This window comes from Saccopteryx leptura, chromosome 1 (genome assembly GCF_036850995.1).
Source record: "Saccopteryx leptura isolate mSacLep1 chromosome 1, mSacLep1_pri_phased_curated, whole genome shotgun sequence".
NCBI classification, from domain to species: Eukaryota; Metazoa; Chordata; class Mammalia; order Chiroptera; family Emballonuridae; genus Saccopteryx; species Saccopteryx leptura.
The window spans coordinates 40,120,377-40,137,124 of NC_089503.1; the positions used below are offsets into that span (position 1 = coordinate 40,120,377).

The following is a 16,748-nucleotide window of genomic DNA, read 5'->3' on the forward strand; positions in this document are numbered from 1 at the left end:
CCAAAGGGGCAAAGGCAGGCCATGCATTTCCTCTCTATAGCTATACCACCAACATTTTAAAGTTACAAGGCACCTCAGAGAATATCTAGGCCATCTCTGCCGTCGAGCAATCGGAAACGGAGAGAGGGTAATGAATGACCTGCTCAAGGTCAAACAAGGATTCAGGATTTGCTTGCTTTGCCCTTGAGTGACCTGGTTTACTGGTTTCTGGTTTTCTTTCTTTCTTTTTTCTTTTTTTGTAAAGCCCTTTGGTAGATTTCAGAATTATTTCCTAAACCCGTCATTTAATCTGCAGATAGGCACAAGCCAGAACCAACGTTCGGGGAGATGCTCAACGTAGGGGTGAAGTCACTAGACCGATGACACCAACTGGGCACACTCCAGCCAAGAAAGCAGCCAGCGCTTTGACATCACACTCGGGCCTCTCACACACATATTCGGCTTCATGCTCATCAAAGCAATTTCGCACTTGTGAATTGTTTGACATCATCCTCATCAACACAGAGAAGTTAGAGGTAGTATGTCCAGACAGGGCGACAGTTTCTACCCCTCAATTAACAGAAGAGTAAATTAAAGCCCAGAGAGGCGAAGGGATGTGGCCGACCACACACAGGTGGTCAGGAGCCGAGAAACAATGTGAATCTAGGCATCGCGCTCTAGTTCTCACTTCCCTGGGTGCTGCTGAAGGAGCCGGGACCAGGGCTGCCGTTCCGAGGGCTCGCAGACTGCCCTCTCAGCCAGCCAGGGAAGCATAGCCGAAAACAGAGATCGCACTGATGAAGACTCAGGGTTCACCTCAGACGGGTAGGAGAGCCCAGCGATGGCCAAGGCGGAGTCAAATGTCAAGGAAGAATTGAATAGAAAAACAGACGGCTCAAATCAAGAGTCTAAAATCTAGTCCTGGCTGCACAAAATCCTCAAACCACTTCTTCTGTCTCAGTTTTCTCATAAACAAAATGGGGATGAAATGGCCTTTGGGGAGGAGAATAAAATAAAACAGGACAATCATCACAACAGCCAGAACCGACTGAGTACTTACTATAAGCCCCTTGCAAAGTCATGTTGCCAAGTGCTTTCCAGGGTTTATCTCACCTAATCTTCACTTCGATCCTTTCAAGCAATACCATTATTTTCCACATTTTTAGTGGACAGGAACTGAGCAGGGTCCTGCCCCTTACCCAAGTCTCACCGCTAACACTGAAGTTGGCAGGATTTGAACTGCTACTGTAACTCAGGGGTGAGAAACACAAGTCAGCTGCAACGCGAGATTGCTTTACTAACTCGAGATTTCCTTATTAACAGCTGTGCTTCTCCTGTGGATTCCACACAAAATGATCTAGGCTGCATGTGCTCTTAGGGATGACTGGTACAGTCATTAGATTTTTTTTTCATCCCAAAGACATCCATTTGAAAAATGCTTGCAAGCCTCTCCTAAATGTATGCTATTAAAGTTGACTTTAAAATTGCACAAAGCATCTGATGGAAAAGTAATTTACCTGAAATAACTTTGAAAGGTTGTGTGTGGACCATGCCTCTATCTAATCTACATGGTTATGATGCCCACTTCCTTCAAAAGAAAAGATGCTTTATCAAATCCCACAAAGTCCTTGCACAAGGACTTGTGCTAATTCTTCCTAAATGTCTATCCTGCTATTTGGCATGCAGGATACCTTCCTGACTCATAGAAGGAGGTTCTAATGTAAGATGTGAATATTTTTCAACTGTTTCTGCAACAGTGTAAAAAATTCAGAAGAGGGGGGAAAAGTCTCTACCAGGTGGAATTAAAAACATGTAACTACACTTGTGTGAAATATAAAAATCAAAATAAATGAATAAATAAAGCAGAAAATATCTCAGAGATACAAAGACTAAACCGATGGTGGTCAGGTTGGGAGGCTGGGTGAAAAAGGGGATCAAGATGTCTAAATCGGCCGTTACACGTAGCCACAAGGAGGTGAAGTACAGCATAGGAAATACTGGGGGATCACTTGGTAAGTTATATAAATATAAATGTCTAACCACTATGCTATACACCTCAAACTACTATAATACCGTCAACTGTCATTGAAAAATTAAAAGAAAATTTTTAAAAAGAGGCAAAAACACCTCTTTTTTTTTTTGCATGTCTTACTTTGTCATCGTAATAACCTTAGAAGAGATAAAATCAATCTGATGGCAAATTTCCCAGAAGACGAAAACGTTATGTGTTTACAGTGTGCCGACAGCAGTCCCCACCTCTCCTCCACAAACCTGATCTTCACCTCTGCCTTCTTTCACGTCATCGCGGACCATTAGGTTCACAGAAGTCGAGACACCGCTCCTGGGCGAGTGCATTTTTATCAGCGTCACTTTGATGTCCAGATACTCCCCCGTTGTGCTGCCTGACAGCTTGGTGCCAGGAGGAATAAAGAAGAGCTATCTCATGAGGATACCATCAAGACCCTGGTCCTTTATGAAGCAAAGTGCGCTTGTCTGGACAAGTTCTGTACCGCTCACGGTTCCCTTAGGGATGTACAGGGCAGAGACAATGAATGTGGCACAGGACACACTCCACATGTGAGTCCTCATTGGGAAGGCTCGGTGGCCATGCTTGGCCAGCACGCTGACTATGAAAAGAAGTTGAAGACAAACTCCTTCACCTTGGGGTCAACGTGTCCTCCAGTATTTCTGCTCGGAGTGGTTCAAGCACTCACTTCTAGCTCTTGAACCCAGTGAAACACTCTCAGGCCCTCAGACTCCACCCTCCTTAATCTTCAGTCCCAGCAGGTTCCCATATATGGATTCACAGACTCGCATCTGCTCACCGGATGTCACTGGATGCAGAAACACATAAACGAGGGTGGAAAGGAAAGCTGCTAACAAGATTAAGCAGGGAGCAACTGCTCTGTAACTGAACTGTTGAAAATTTAGGTAAAAATGTACACCGGGCAAAGCAGAAGCCCATGTCCCATACTTCTCTCCCTCCTGACTTCTGTAGGGATTTCTGAAAAATCACAGGTTGGTTTGCTCTTTCCTACCAGGAGGATGCTGGCCACGCTTCCCCTCGCTCACAGCAGCTGGGAGCAGAGGGAAGGGCCTAGGGCTCCCCTCCCACATTCTGTTCTGTTTCTGGGACCAAAACAAACCAGCAGAAAGGTACAACTAGAGATACAGCCCCCAGCCTGGGCTCCACTTGCTCTGAGAGTCCCCAGTCTCTGGCTGGGGACTTCAGCTGCCAGGACATTACTGCTGAAGCCGAGTGGACAGGCTGTGGCGGGAATAACATTAATGGGTGAACATTTTTTTATATTATCTCATTTAATTTTCATTATTCTATGAGCTGAGTATTATTATTACTCCCATTTTATCAGTGAAAAGCCAGAAGCAAAAGAGAGGTGAATTGCCCAAGGTCATATACCTAATAGACAGTGAAACTTAGAATTCAAACCCCGATCGTCTTCCTACACATTCTTAGCCATGAACTAGCCAGTGAGGACTGCCTCCAATGTCCTACCAGCCCACCTCTGGGGAGATCTGTGGGAGTGGGTGATGTCCCTTCACAACATTTTGCTCGTTCGCCTAACTCACACCTGGTGTGAAGGAACACAGGGAAAGAAAAATGAACCCAGTTAGGAAGATGGCTGGCCAAGCTGCCCACAGCATTTTTTTTATACCCCAAGATTCTGATTAAAATCCACAGAACACACAACGCTAATCCCCAGAATTCCCAGGTAGCAAGCAAAGAAGGTAAAGGGCATCACCAAATGCAATCAACCTGAAACACGGAGGCCCGAATAAAGAAGCAGAAAACCCCGGAGTGCAGAGGAGAGGCACGGGGCAGCCCACAGTCCCCGGCGCTGAGCGGGCAGCGGCACGGGGACACGAACTCTCCAGGAACACGCTCTGCCGAGGCGGGGAGCCGGCGCTGAACCTCAAGCTGGAGGCTCGTGCCAAGAGGCTGTGGCCCACGTCCAAGAGAGAGAAGCCTGGCGTGGAACCCAGGCAGCTCCGAGGTTCCCCGGTGTTTCTCAGGGGCCTCTTTCCTCGAGGCCAGTGAGGTTAACTCGGAGTCAGACCCCACTGTTCACGCCCCCAGCCTGGCCCTCCGAGTGAGGGGGACAGGTGGAAGCACTTACAGGTGGACAGTCAGGTCAACGACGTGACCTCGGCAGAGGGGGACACTGGACCGCGCCCCCTGACCCGCGGGACGGACGGCCAGGCTCCTGGCTTACCTTCTTCAAACCCATCCCGGAACGAGCCGGAGCGGCTCATGGTCCTGCTCTTCTCGTCCAGGGACATGGAGCTGTTCCGGAAGCGGCTGTCGGTGTACGGGTCGTACTGCCCGTCAGCGTTGGACAGGCTGTGCGTCCTCAGCATGGTCGGGTTGGACAAGCTCATCTGGGTGACAGTGGTGGGACTCGCTGGAACGAAAGGAACGGAATCAAAAGGGTGGGAAATGCACGTCCCTGTTCAAATCCGGGCCGGGGGCAAAGAGGATATACGGCTTATTATCAGCCATATCCGTCCCTGCCAACTTCTCTGCCACGTCTACTTTCTAAAAGGTAGTCACAGCAGCATTTGAGTTACACACGGAGAGCTAAAAATAAAGGAGCAAAGGTGGGTCAGTTCCAAAGCAAAGCTCTGGGCATCAGCTTTCCAACTTGGCACGTTCAGACAAGCCAGTGTCACCTTCCAGGCATGAGCTAATTACTCCCTGGGCTCATCTGGAACAATTCTCTGTAAAGCCAAAAGCCCAAAATAGTTCCACCGGGCTTTTGATCAGATGGGAAGCATTTGTGCCTGACAAGAAACTCCTGCCTCACAGAGTTATGGTCGGGAAAGAAGAACACGGACTTGGGTCCCGTGGCCTCAGATGGGGAACATGGAGTAAGGGCGAGCTTCGCCGTAGAGGTGGCACATGTACCGTAGCCGCGCCCAGCCTTCCTGTTGAAAATCCTGTCGTTTTAGTTACGTACATCTCAGATGTATCTTTTAGTTAACTGACAATGAAGAGTGAAGTCAGACTTGATGACAAGCCACAGCTGTCCTTAAAGACCCTGAGCTTATTATTCACCATAGTCACCTCTCTGAAGATGGAGCCAAGATGGAAGAGATTACCCCTCTCAGTCTTCCCAAGGCTCCGCTCTAACGCCGCCACCTTCACGGGTCCTTCCCGTCATCCCAGCCAGGACTGACCTTTCCTCTTCCTAAAAGGTCGGTGTTTTTCAACTGCTGGTCCACAGACCGGTCCACTAGAAACATGGGCCGGTCCACGAAAGAGTTAACTATCCTGATGTTGTGTGAAGATCGTAGACCCAATGATCTTAGCTGAATTCGTTTAGGCTCAGGGTGATTTCAACCTTAGCAGTCCCCCAAATAATTCTATTTTCACTGGTCCCCAAGTGTAAGAAGTTTGAAAACCACTGCTATAAATAATACTTGCTACCTGATCACATTCAGCTTCTACCTAGTTTCCTGTAAAGCTTTGGATGTCTCTCCTCCCCCCGCTTTGTAAGTCTGTTTGGGTGTGTTTGCCGCTCTAAAACAGAATCCGCTGATACGTCAGCAGGAACCGTGTTACAAATTCTTCTCCTTCCCCCACTGTGCCAGTCATTCTGTCAGTAGGAAGCACTTCCCAGAATACTTGTTCGATCAAAACCTGATTTTTTATTTTTAGCTTAATAAAGCAATGAGGATGACCGAACACACGATGTGCAATAAAATCCGTTCCTTCAGGTCTTAGAAACAGGATACATTTTCCTCAAGAATGGGACTAACGGTTAGCTGTTTGCTATAACCCTGGTCTAATCAACCACGGAAAAAAAAAATGATTGATTAGCATACCAAAAACTTTTCCACTTCCTCTAGTTCATTTGCTACTGACCTCCTGCAGTCAAACTATACATTGCAGAGGGCTGATCAGATAAGGAGAGCGATGAGCCCACACGTCTACGGCCCGCAGGTCCCTCTCAGACACAAGCTCACCTCTGCCCGAGGGAGCTGATCCACACAGCTAATGACAAGTGGCTACTCACCAAGCTGGGAGAAGTTGAATCGTGTCCCGGAGGGAGAAGTGACACTGGAACCCGAGGAGAAAGGGGAGTTGGCAGCGGTGTCCTGCAGGCCCCCGGCGGAGTGGGACCGTAACCATTCCTTTGCGTCTTCTTGTGTGCGTAGCTGGGAGGTGGGAGTGTACCTGGACGGACAGAAATCAAGCTGGGATGAACGATGAACAACGCTCACGAAAATGAACTCCGGGAGCTGACGATGAACACAGATTCAAAGATGATGTTTTAAAAAAACACACACAAAAAACAAAACCAGATCGCTACCCATCCCGAAACTTACAAAGCTGCTCAAAACTTTTTCTTTTCCCCCTTATGTGGCCGCCTTTGGGGGAAACTGCAATTCCTTTTGGTTTGGAAGTAAGACAAAAAGGGAGCAAGATCGGTGAATATTCAGAAGAGCAGTCATCACGGGGCGTATCTGTAACATGTTGATTCATGACAGTGTCATGCCAAAGCCCCCACCGTGACAGAACTGAAGCAACAACACAAGCTGCTGTCAGGGCTCCGAGGAGGTTTTATTAGATAACTCCCAGCTCTGCCTCCTAGAGCACACGTCCGTGGCCGTGACTCCCAGCGTGTCAGAACCCGGACGCGAGAAGGTGTGCGGACAGCGACGCTTACAGTGGGGACTGAGATCTACACAAAGTCTTCATGAGAAGAACCTCCAATCATTGTGTCTCACACAGGGAAGGGTCTTCAGAAATCATGCATTCCACCTCCTCATTTATTCTGCAATGTATTCAGTAATGATTTATTGACTGTCCCCAATGAGCTAAGTGCCTACACAGACATTATCTCACTGACCCCTGGGTTAGGGCCTGCCTTGAGTCATGTGCCAAGATTTTTATCTATTTTGTCTGATTTCAAAATTCATGCTCTTCTCATTGTGCCCACAGGCAGCTTCTCAAATTTCTCAATCACCCAAGTGGCCAGAGAGCCCTTAGACTCACAAACAGGTTACCATGGGGTGACTACTGATTATATCAACACTGAGATTCTTTTGGCTTAAAAAAAAAAAAGGAGTTCGGTGGTGTGCTGGCATTGGATGTGTGTATGAGGGAAGGAAGGAGCTAGAAAGGGAAAGTCCTAGTGAGAGGAGTGTAATGTGTCTTCCTTCACGGTTTTACTCTAATTGATGCACTTATAACTTTCCAGGTCACACCAACTGCCTGAAGACAGCCTGCACATAGCCCTATTCTGAATTTTCTAAAAACCCCAATTTAAAAAAGCCAGAGCTACATCATTTTCATAGGCTAGACCCCCTCCAGAAATATCTACAGCATTCTGAAATGTTAATTTTGAGAGAGGTTAGCTTCCTTGTGGGGCAACAGTGGGGCATCCAGTCCAACTCCTATGTAAAAGCAACCGAAATTTAAGCATCTGGCAGGGTGGCTGACGATCAGCCTCATCAGCATGATGAAAACTTTTAAGTACAAAAGGCCTTGCCAGCTCCCCGTCCAAGGCCACGCTGGTGAACTTCCTCCCGCAGGATGTCTGCTGGGGCAATTCAATGCTTTTTAGATTCTTAGAATGGGCTTTACTCAAAGCTCCTATCGAACAGAAGCATTGATACCTACCTCACGTTACTGTTTAAAATACTCTCAGCCTTACAAGCTACAGGTTATCGACTACAGACATACGTGACAGTGTTGAAACATTTCATTCCAAGTTCCTTTTTTTTTTTTTTTTTTTTGCAAAAGCACATAATGCTTAGTGCAGGGTGAAGCTGATGTTACAAAGGAGGTGTTTAGAGAGCAGGAGAAATGACAGCTGCAACCAAGAGACATTTAAACCGTGGGGCAGGCGTTAGAACTGAAGTACCCCTGATTGGCAAAGTGAAAATGGTGTGAGCCATGGTGACTTATAGCGTCTTGTTTTACCAGGACTGGCGCCCACAAGGAGCCAAGCCATGATGTGCATTGAAAAAAAGACATCAGCCCCTATAGTCCTCCCTTTCTTTTCACTAAAAGACCTGATTGCACTCATGTCTTGTTGGGCATTGAAAACTGACCCAATTTTTGATTATTATCTAGACCAGTGCAAAGTATCCGTCCTTAGCAAATTTCCATGGACTGAAAGTTAAATAGTTTCAAATTTAGGGGAAAATATTTCTTGCCTCCTTGGCTCTTGTCCTGGGTAACAAATCAATATAAGTCATGTCCTTTCTCTTGGAGGATAGCCCGTGAACAGAATGGTCATGGTGACGTGCTCAGCAATTAAACCCACCGGCCCCAGAAGTAGCAGCAACTGCTCTCTGGACTCGCACGGGGATGTGGGTCATGACGTGGCTTTATGACATTAAGCCTGGAAAAGCACAGCCTCTGCTCAAGCAAATAAGCCAACGAATGGAGAGGTGACAATGAGAGGGTGTGAGAGGGACGGCCGTCCAAGGTCCCACTGCGGTGGCCAAAGCGGGGAGCCCAGCCCCAGCCGCCCCCCCCCCCCCAGCCCCCAGCCAAGCCCCAAAGCCACAGCACAGGGCATGGATGCAAGAAGGAAACACAGATACCTGAGTCCTTTCTTAGGCAAAGTGTTCCTATCAAGGTGCGGGTCACTGTAGGAAAGTTAAAACAACAATGAGAACTTCAGAGAAGCACAGAAGAGAGCAGGCGCTGTGAGGAGGGCAAGGCTAAGAAAGGGCTGGAGAGATCCAGGGAAAGAGACTCACTTCACCAGGGGGGCTCCCTTATCCAGCGGGGCGTGCAGCACAATCCACAGGACACCCAAGAAACCCAATCCTTGGCCTACGCTCACACCACTGGCTGCTTGACCCCGAGTCACCGGGAAGCCTGCGCCACGCAGCCCCACAGGTTCAAAGCCAGACTCGGGGGCTGCCGCACCTGGAAGCAGAGCCCGCGCCTTCCGCTCCCCAGTCGCCCATCGCCGCACCATCGCCACCGCTCCCCGGAGAGACGGAGGCCAGCTTCTCCGCACCACTAGCTCCGGGCCATCCCCAGTGCCACTGGCGGTGACTTCAAGTGAGAGAAGGGACTTGTTGAAGGGTTTCAAGGGGCCTGCCGTCTGCATATTTGGAATTCGTAAGTGAATTCCAGGTCCCTCTCAGTTTCTGCAGTCCTTATTGGACGGAGCTGGGAGCGGAGCCCTGGGCCCGAGTCGGGGCATGTTACAACTTGCTGGCTGATAAAGTCAAGGCATTTGGATTTCCAAAGAACAAGGGTTTAAAAGGCATGGTCTGCGAGTCTGACAAAAACAAAGTTTTTGCTGTTGATGGGGTGAAGAGGGCTTTCATTAATTATTTTTTTTCTTAGTGTGAAACAACATCTGCTTGTTATGTTTGGCCAAGCCACAGCTACTCCCCAAATTTAAGGTCACTATCCATCTCTGAGGCCCACCCACAGGGCAGCTGGGGGCAAACAAGCCTCTTCATTTATAAAGTCTCAAGACTCCACATATTCTTTTTCATTATGGTTACAGGAAATGGGCACACAGAACACAGCAGCCTGCAAGACATAAGGAGCCAAACAGCAGCAAAGGACTTTGAGAGGGAGAAGAGCCAGCTGTGTGGGGAGTGGAGAGGGTGGGTGGGGGACACAAAGGTGAGGGCCAAGCCGCACGGTGGGTGGTAGATCCTTTCTGGGCTTGGAGGGGGAGGGGAGGGTGGGGGGAAAGGGTGGGAAGCAGGAGCATGCCACAGGAAGGCCGAGATGCAAGTGAGAGCTTCTGCCGCCCCAGTTTTAAGTGGCAGGTTTGAGGTTCCTTCCCAAGCTGGGAAGGGAGGGGCCCGCCCAACCCCGCCTCTCCCGGGCTTCAGCGAACAGACCCTCACTGGCATGTCTGGGGTCACATACTACACCGGAGCCATGATCACAAGCGGAAGCCTCAAGCCAACAGCCTCACACAAAACATCTGGCTTGACACAGATGGGCAGAGGAACCTAGAGGCTCGGTGGGGTCCCCAGCCTACAATGTCATTACCTGTCCTGTTTCCTGGGCAAAGTACTTCTGCAGAACTTAGGGCTAGCGGCAGGGGAAGAGAGAGGGCTAGAAGTCCAGGCAGGTAGAAAACAAGAGAAGGAACATTAGACTGGAAGAAAGGGGAGGAGTGTTGTTATATATAGTGACTTCTCTCCTTCCCAGCGCTGATCCTGGCTTTTCTTTTCCCCACTGTGGAGATAATGGGCACATCACCACTGCTGCCCAACTGGGAGCTCTGGGGGTACTTTTTGCCTCCTGATTTCCTACCGCTGGCCAGCAGCCCTTCAGTAGGAGGGTGTCTGCCATGATGACCACCAAATCAACCCCGCTGCCTAAACAACATCCTACCACACCCCCACGACTGCAGCCGGCCACCCACTCTGCCTGCACGATTACAAGGGGAGGGGAAAGAAGCATTTGATGAACAAACACAATAAAATGGAAGGATTTCAAAGGTGGAATGCTATTTCAAATGGATGTATTAAATCTGCCCCCAAGAGACTTCCAGCCGCTCCAAGCACTGAGAATAACCACAATGAAAAAGATAACAGGAAGCAGAGCTGAGCTGAATCCCATCCCAAACTGGCTTTCCTACAGAAAGACACCAGGGATACGGAGAGAGAGAAACCTCCCAGGCAAAGGGGAATTCACGTGGGGGATCCCTAATGCAATCCTTTGTCTCTTGGAAAGGAATCTTTCTGAGAGATACGGGCAGCCGACGGCATATCACCAACCTTTCTGACAGTGTGGTCTTCACACTGTTGGTTCTCACAAAGGGAGTCAGGGCGTCGTCCTTAGAGGAGGCGATGAGGCCCGTGGAGGAGTTGTGGCTCAGACCCCCTCCACTGCTGAGGGAGATGTCAATGGACTCGCAGCTGGTGTGGAGGCTGCTGACGGACTGGAAGCCCAGGCCGTCCTTGCTCACTGCCGAGGAGCTGCTGGCGTTGGTGCCCCAGGTGAGGCTGTTGGAGGGGCCCGAGTGGGCCGAGCTGGGGCTGGAGGCTAGCGGAGACTGGTTGATGTCCGCATTCTTACTGTAGAGAGGACTGCTGCTCCCGCTGCTCAGGACGCCGCTGCCTGAGGGGGACTCTAAGTTACCTGGCTGGGTCAAGGTGGCATGAGGGTTGGAGATGACCACCGAATTTTTCATGTTCTCAGCTGTGGCGATGGGCACTTGCTTGCCAGGCTTCCCACCAAACAGTCTGTGAAGAGACAAAGGATTGTTTGGGTTGAACACCCACAGCCAAGGGGCTCGGAGCTGTTAAAGTGGGGGGAGCTGTTAATACAGGAGCCGTGGGAGTCCCTGGGGGGGCACAGGCACAGGAGCCGTGGGAGTCCCTGGGGGCAGCACAGGTACAGGAGCCGTGGGAGTCCCTGGGGGGGGCACAGGTACAGGAGCCGTGGGAGTCCCTGGGGGGGGCACAGGTACAGGAGCCATGGGAGTCCCTGGGGGGGGCACAGGTACAGGAGCCTGGGAGTCCCTGGGAGCGGCACAGGTACAGGAGCCGTGGGAGTCCCTGGGGGGGGCACAGGTACAGGAGCCGTGGGAGTCCCTGGGGGGGGCACAGGTACAGGAGCCGTGGGAGTCCCTGGGGGGGGCGGCACAGGTACAGGAGCCGTGGGAGTCCCTGGGGGGGGCGGCACAGGTACAGGAGCCGTGGGAGTCCCTGGGGGGGGGCACAGGTACAGGAGCCGTGGGAGTCCCTGGGGGGGGCGGCACAGGTACAGGAGCCGTGGGAGTCCCTGGGGGGGGCACAGTCATTTCTATAGAAGTGGCCACCGGCATTCTATTGGGAGAGGCCACCTGGACAAGGGTGTATCACAAGGTTCCAGTTCTACGCTGCAGCTGAGACTCTGGCTCTACCTGAGCCAAAGGGCAATGGAGATTAATTTCCTACAGGATTATCCATGCTGGCCCAATATCTTGCTTCCTTTTCTTTCCATAAATGAAATAACTAGAAAACTGCCTGGGCCCAGGAACCATCTAGAAAGAAAAGAGCTGTCTCCATCATGTCTGTATCCATGACCCCAGGCACAAAGCAGGCACTCTGTTCTATGACTGTTTAGCTCTGGAGACTTGGTTGCTATGATCTCTAAGCACACCATGTAGAACCAAGAACCAGAGTCTAGACCTGGACGTGGCCTGGGGAAAGTGTCTGCACAGACTTATCCTCTAGGGAAAGCCAACCTGAAAGGTCGGTCTCTGAGGGCCAGGGCGCTGGCACCACCCACCGATGTGCACAGAAACCTTGCTGAGCGCACAAGACGTTGGAGACACACGGTGCGCCCCGTGTCTCTGTGACAGATACACAGAAATGCCATTCCACGTCATCCGCCCTGCTCATGACCAAAATGTGCTGTCAGAACACAAGAATGGCACACACGTGTCCCTCTTCCCCTGGCAGAAGGATACCTGGCAGACTGGCAGAATTGTCTTAAAGTTATGGGGCAGTATGTGCGCTTATTATGCAAGTAATGCCATCCACCAAAACTCTGGTGGGATAGGTATCTCAGCCATGTGATGAAACCACTGATAGGCAGGTTGCCTTTCCCCAAGCTACACAGTGGCGTGAGTTCGATCTCCGTCTTCTCCAAACAGTCCTTACAAATCTCGATTATTATAAAAACAAACCACCGACCGAACACATAATCAATCCTCATGACAGTATCTGGGGCACTTTTGCCTGGTGACAAAGAATGAAATATCCTATTGTAGAATCTTGGCTTTAGAATGCTTACGCATTTTCAGGAATGGGGACCTCACTACTTCAAGAAGCAACTCACCCCAGTGCCAAGTGCTTCCAGTTAGAAAACCAAAATCAGACCAATCGTCTTCACTTTTCCTCACCAAGCCTCATCCTACTAGGTGTAACTTCACAGAAAAAGCCCAACGTTTTCTTGAAGAGAGTTTTCGCACTTCATCTAAGCTCTAGCTTCTCCACACTGAGGCACAGTGAGAGCGTCGAGAATGCCCGGACGATTTAGTGAAAATGTCATTACCAGGAACTGGCTGAAAAGGTGTTCAGTGTAGACCCTAAGAAACTGCGTGCACTTCCAAGTGTTCTATTACCCTAGCCTAAGGGTCTAGTAAAATGCCTTTGTAGTTACTAAAGGAAATCTATAATACCAAAGAGCGAATATTACATATAATACTGGAGGCAAGAAGCAGAGAAAATTTTCATTTACAAGGCAGTCTTAAAACAACAAAGAGCAGCCCAATCGGACCTTCCCCCTGAAAAAATAATCATTACTGAAATTCTAATAATCAAGTCTAGACAAAGAACAGCGAACTGTTTCATTACACCTTTCATGTGGAATGCTTCTTCTGAAGTCTCTTCAAACATTCCGATTCATCCCCAAATATGTACACGTGCGCATAACTTTTATTTTTTTCACTGCCTGGTTTTCTGTCCTTGGGACTTACTCTTTCCTATGGCCTGACATTTCCCGGGAAGGTAGACTTAAGCTCCGTCCTACGCCTATGCAGTGTGAGGATGGTCCAGCGGATGTGGGTACTATAATGAGATACTATGAACAGGCGAAAGCTGTATAAATTTGAAGGAAAGTTTAATAAGAAACAGAGAATAATATTTTCATGTAAGAATTTCCATTCAGTGTGGAAATGTGAGAAAAATGCCTTTTTAAGGTAATAGGAAATCAATTTCTCTCTTTCAGACACACTTCTGCTCCAGTTTTTTTTGTTTTTTAAAGCTAACATTTCCGAGACTGATTTGGAACTATGCATGCAGTTATAAATAAGTATGCGGAGAATATCGGACTATTTGAGCAAAGAATTTGGCCAAGATCACTGTCTGGCATAATGATGAGGAATCTCAGCCACAGAATTAACCAGACTTCTCCGGAGCTACCCATTCAGATCTGACCCTAGCTAATAACTTTTACTGAGTACTTGTTTTGGGCCAGAGACACAGTTATGTAGATTAATCTTCACAAGAACTCTGAGGTAGGTGTCGGTCTCCCCATTTTACGGATGTGAAAACTAAGGCATAACTCTTAAGAAAGTTTACATGGTGGCTAACTAAGGGGAACCCAAGATTTGAAAACAGAATGATTGATTAGAGGCTTATGATTTTCATCCTAACACAGAAACATAATCATCAGTTGACTGCAAAACTGTCGGCAACATCTGACCAAACAGCTGTATCCTAGGACTGAACTGGAAAAAAACCAGAGGCTGCTTTAACTAAGAAACAGGAAATTATCAATCCAGGACACCATGATATACATTCCACCTCCGCTCGGTGCCAGTCACCCACTCACCTGCGGAGCGTGGGGGAGGCCACGTCAGGGTACTTGGCGCCCGGCTGGAGGGTGGCCTGCGCTGCACTGGACACCGGCTGGGCCGCCGGGTTCACCTTCACTGAGTTACAGGAGGCCACGCTCTCGCTGTCCGAGGAGATGCCTTTCTCCTTATCCGTCTGGTTGACCAGCCCCGGCAGAGAGCTGCCCAGGGCCGTTTTGGAAGGCTCCCTCAGCTTGGGCACCGGCAGGCCCGCCGACTTGCTGCTGATGTTGGAATCGATGCTGCTGGTGCTAGACCTGTTCCCGGCCCCATTCCGGCTGGTGGACTTACTGGGCCGCGGCAAACTCCGGTACTGCAAGTTTGTCCGGGAGCTGAGAGACAGATACCCATCGTCCTGGTTCTGAGCCCCGTCCATGCTCGTCTTCCGACCCGTAGACCGACCCACAAGCGCCGAGGACTTCGGGATTTTGCCCAGTGTGGCTGACCGGCTCGTGACAGTGGCCCCGCTGGCTGTGATCATTGCCAGCCCGGCAGCCGAGCCACTCTGTTTCTTGAACCCAAAGCTGTTGGCATTGGCCATGGGCGTCCTGGAGCTGCTGGGGAGGGGCTTTTTGGATTCGTCACCGCTGCTGCGGCCTGCGTCTGACGGGGACCGCTTCACCTGCGAGGCTTTGGGCGAGAGCCGTCCTTTCTCGGACACCTTCGCATCGTCGGTTTTTCCTGAGAGAGGAATCAGCCAGGTTAACCCACAAGCCAAGAAGCCAGCTCACCCAGCGCAGCCTCCCCCTCCTCCAAAGACCTGGTGCACTTTCTCCTTGGGGAGAGCAGTACCCTTGGGGGGCAAAGGAAAAAGCTTTCTATAAAGGCAATCTAGTCTACTGCTGTCACTGTAAGCCTTTCAGGAGATGGCAACGATCTTACTCGTTGGCACAGCAGTCTAAATTTACCCAGAATAAAGCAAAGCCAGAAAATCGATGCTTTGCTGGGGAGAGACCCTGACTTTCCTTGAACTTTCTCACTCAGTACATTGAAAAGATGTTCCTGACATTTTTTAGAAGGTGCCCTTGACTTCCTGCAAAAACGCTTCCTCTGTTTTTACACACATCCCTGAATCGTGGAAAATATACCCACTCAACATCCCAACAGCTTATGAACACATGTCCGTGAGTGTTAGTGCTTACCCAGCACAGGGTCACACCAATTCACTACAGCCTCAGAAGAAGGACCGTCTTCAGACTTTAAAAGCTCCCACAACTTACACATTTCCACTTGGGAAAAGGACGAGACGTGAACCTTTCTGAAAACTGGTTATTAGCAGAGTCTACACCCTGAGAACAACTACCTGAGCATTTATAGGGACTTATAAAACAGCATCTCTTCACTAGACTGGCTGCAGTTCTGGTTTTCAAACGGACACGTGTGGGTGCAAGACAGCGTGTGCCCCTTACTCACCAGTTCCCGGGGTCTTGAGAGTGCCCGCCGGGGCAGCCGGCTTCGTCCTCGGCACAGTGATGCCCACCTGAGCCGTCATGCCTCGCCGCCACGAGCCTGTCTGGGAGATGACAGGGTTCTTCTTGCCCGACGTGCTTTTGTCGGACTCGTCGGACACGTCCGAGGGGTTCCGCCTCCACTTTGACCCCGGCTCCATCTTTACGCCGCTGTCTGACCCCCCGTCGGACTTCTTGACGTCATCGCCCGACCAGAGGGAATTCCTCTCCACCTGCGAGTGCTTCTCCGCGTCGGTCTGTGGAGGAGCCTCTGAGTTAGTCCCTCCTAAATCCCAGGTTAGAGAGAGCCTCACCACAGAGCAAAAATGCCAACGCGCCGCGCGAGCTAAGGGGAGAAGAGTAACTAACTACCTGGGGCTGTGGGGGCCTTTGTACTCGAGTTATCTCAGTAGAAAGCCTGATTTTTTTGGGTCCCAGGAAAGTAAAGAATATAAACATGTCCTAGAAGGGAATGAGTAGAGAGTAAAAGGGGCCAGAGGCAAAGAGGGAAGGAGCCCCACAGAGAACTGTGAACAGACAGATGTGGCAAGAATTCAGCCACCTCCTCTCTGCCCCTTGGCGACACACCGCTAACTCGGCAGCCTGATCCCCAGCCAGCACCCACCTCCTGGCCCGTCCCCCTTTGTTCTGCTGTCTCCCTGTCACTCCACCGGCAGCGAGATCTCCGGATCTAGTGCAGCGCCACCGTCGAACGCGCGGAGCCAGTGAGGGTGGCTGCAAGCTCCACTCAACCAGGCGGGAGAGCAGCTGAGAGGGAGACGCATCCTCCAAGCCCCTTCCCCCCAATGCTAACAGCCAGCGGGTGCCTGCTCCCACCCCAGCTCCATTCACATGCCACACTGCTCGGCTCCGCTGGTGGAATTCTGTTCAGAGGAGGGATATAATTAGCCAGCTTTCTTTGGAAGAGCCCTGACCTGCTTGGCCACGGAACCCAGGAGGGGACAGAAGTGTGATGTTAATGATTTGCCGTAGGGAAAAGGCAGCCGGCTAATCT

The 16,748-nt window shown here is 50.2% G+C and overlaps 1 protein-coding gene across 6 annotated transcripts in view; it reads right to left on the minus strand.

Annotated features, from left to right (window-relative positions):
* NAV2 (neuron navigator 2) overlaps window positions 1–16,748 on the minus strand; it is a 397,784-nt gene that overhangs the window by 53,033 nt on the left and 328,003 nt on the right. For 4 of the 6 annotated variants that reach the window (XM_066364486.1, XM_066364471.1, XM_066364511.1 and 1 more), the window contains 7 exons: window positions 15,699–15,990; window positions 14,264–14,966; window positions 10,717–11,184; window positions 9,983–10,048; window positions 8,557–8,601; window positions 6,015–6,175; window positions 4,212–4,400 (listed from right to left, as the gene is read on the minus strand). In XM_066364486.1, the coding sequence (XP_066220583.1) occupies window positions 4,212–4,400; window positions 6,015–6,175; window positions 8,557–8,601; window positions 9,983–10,048; window positions 10,717–11,184; window positions 14,264–14,966; window positions 15,699–15,990 (1,924 nt within the window). The remainder of the gene's footprint in view (window positions 1–4,211; window positions 4,401–6,014; window positions 6,176–8,556; window positions 8,602–9,982; window positions 10,049–10,716; window positions 11,185–14,263; window positions 14,967–15,698; window positions 15,991–16,748) is intronic. The other 2 variants (XM_066364479.1, XM_066364494.1) reach the window with 2 other exon arrangements.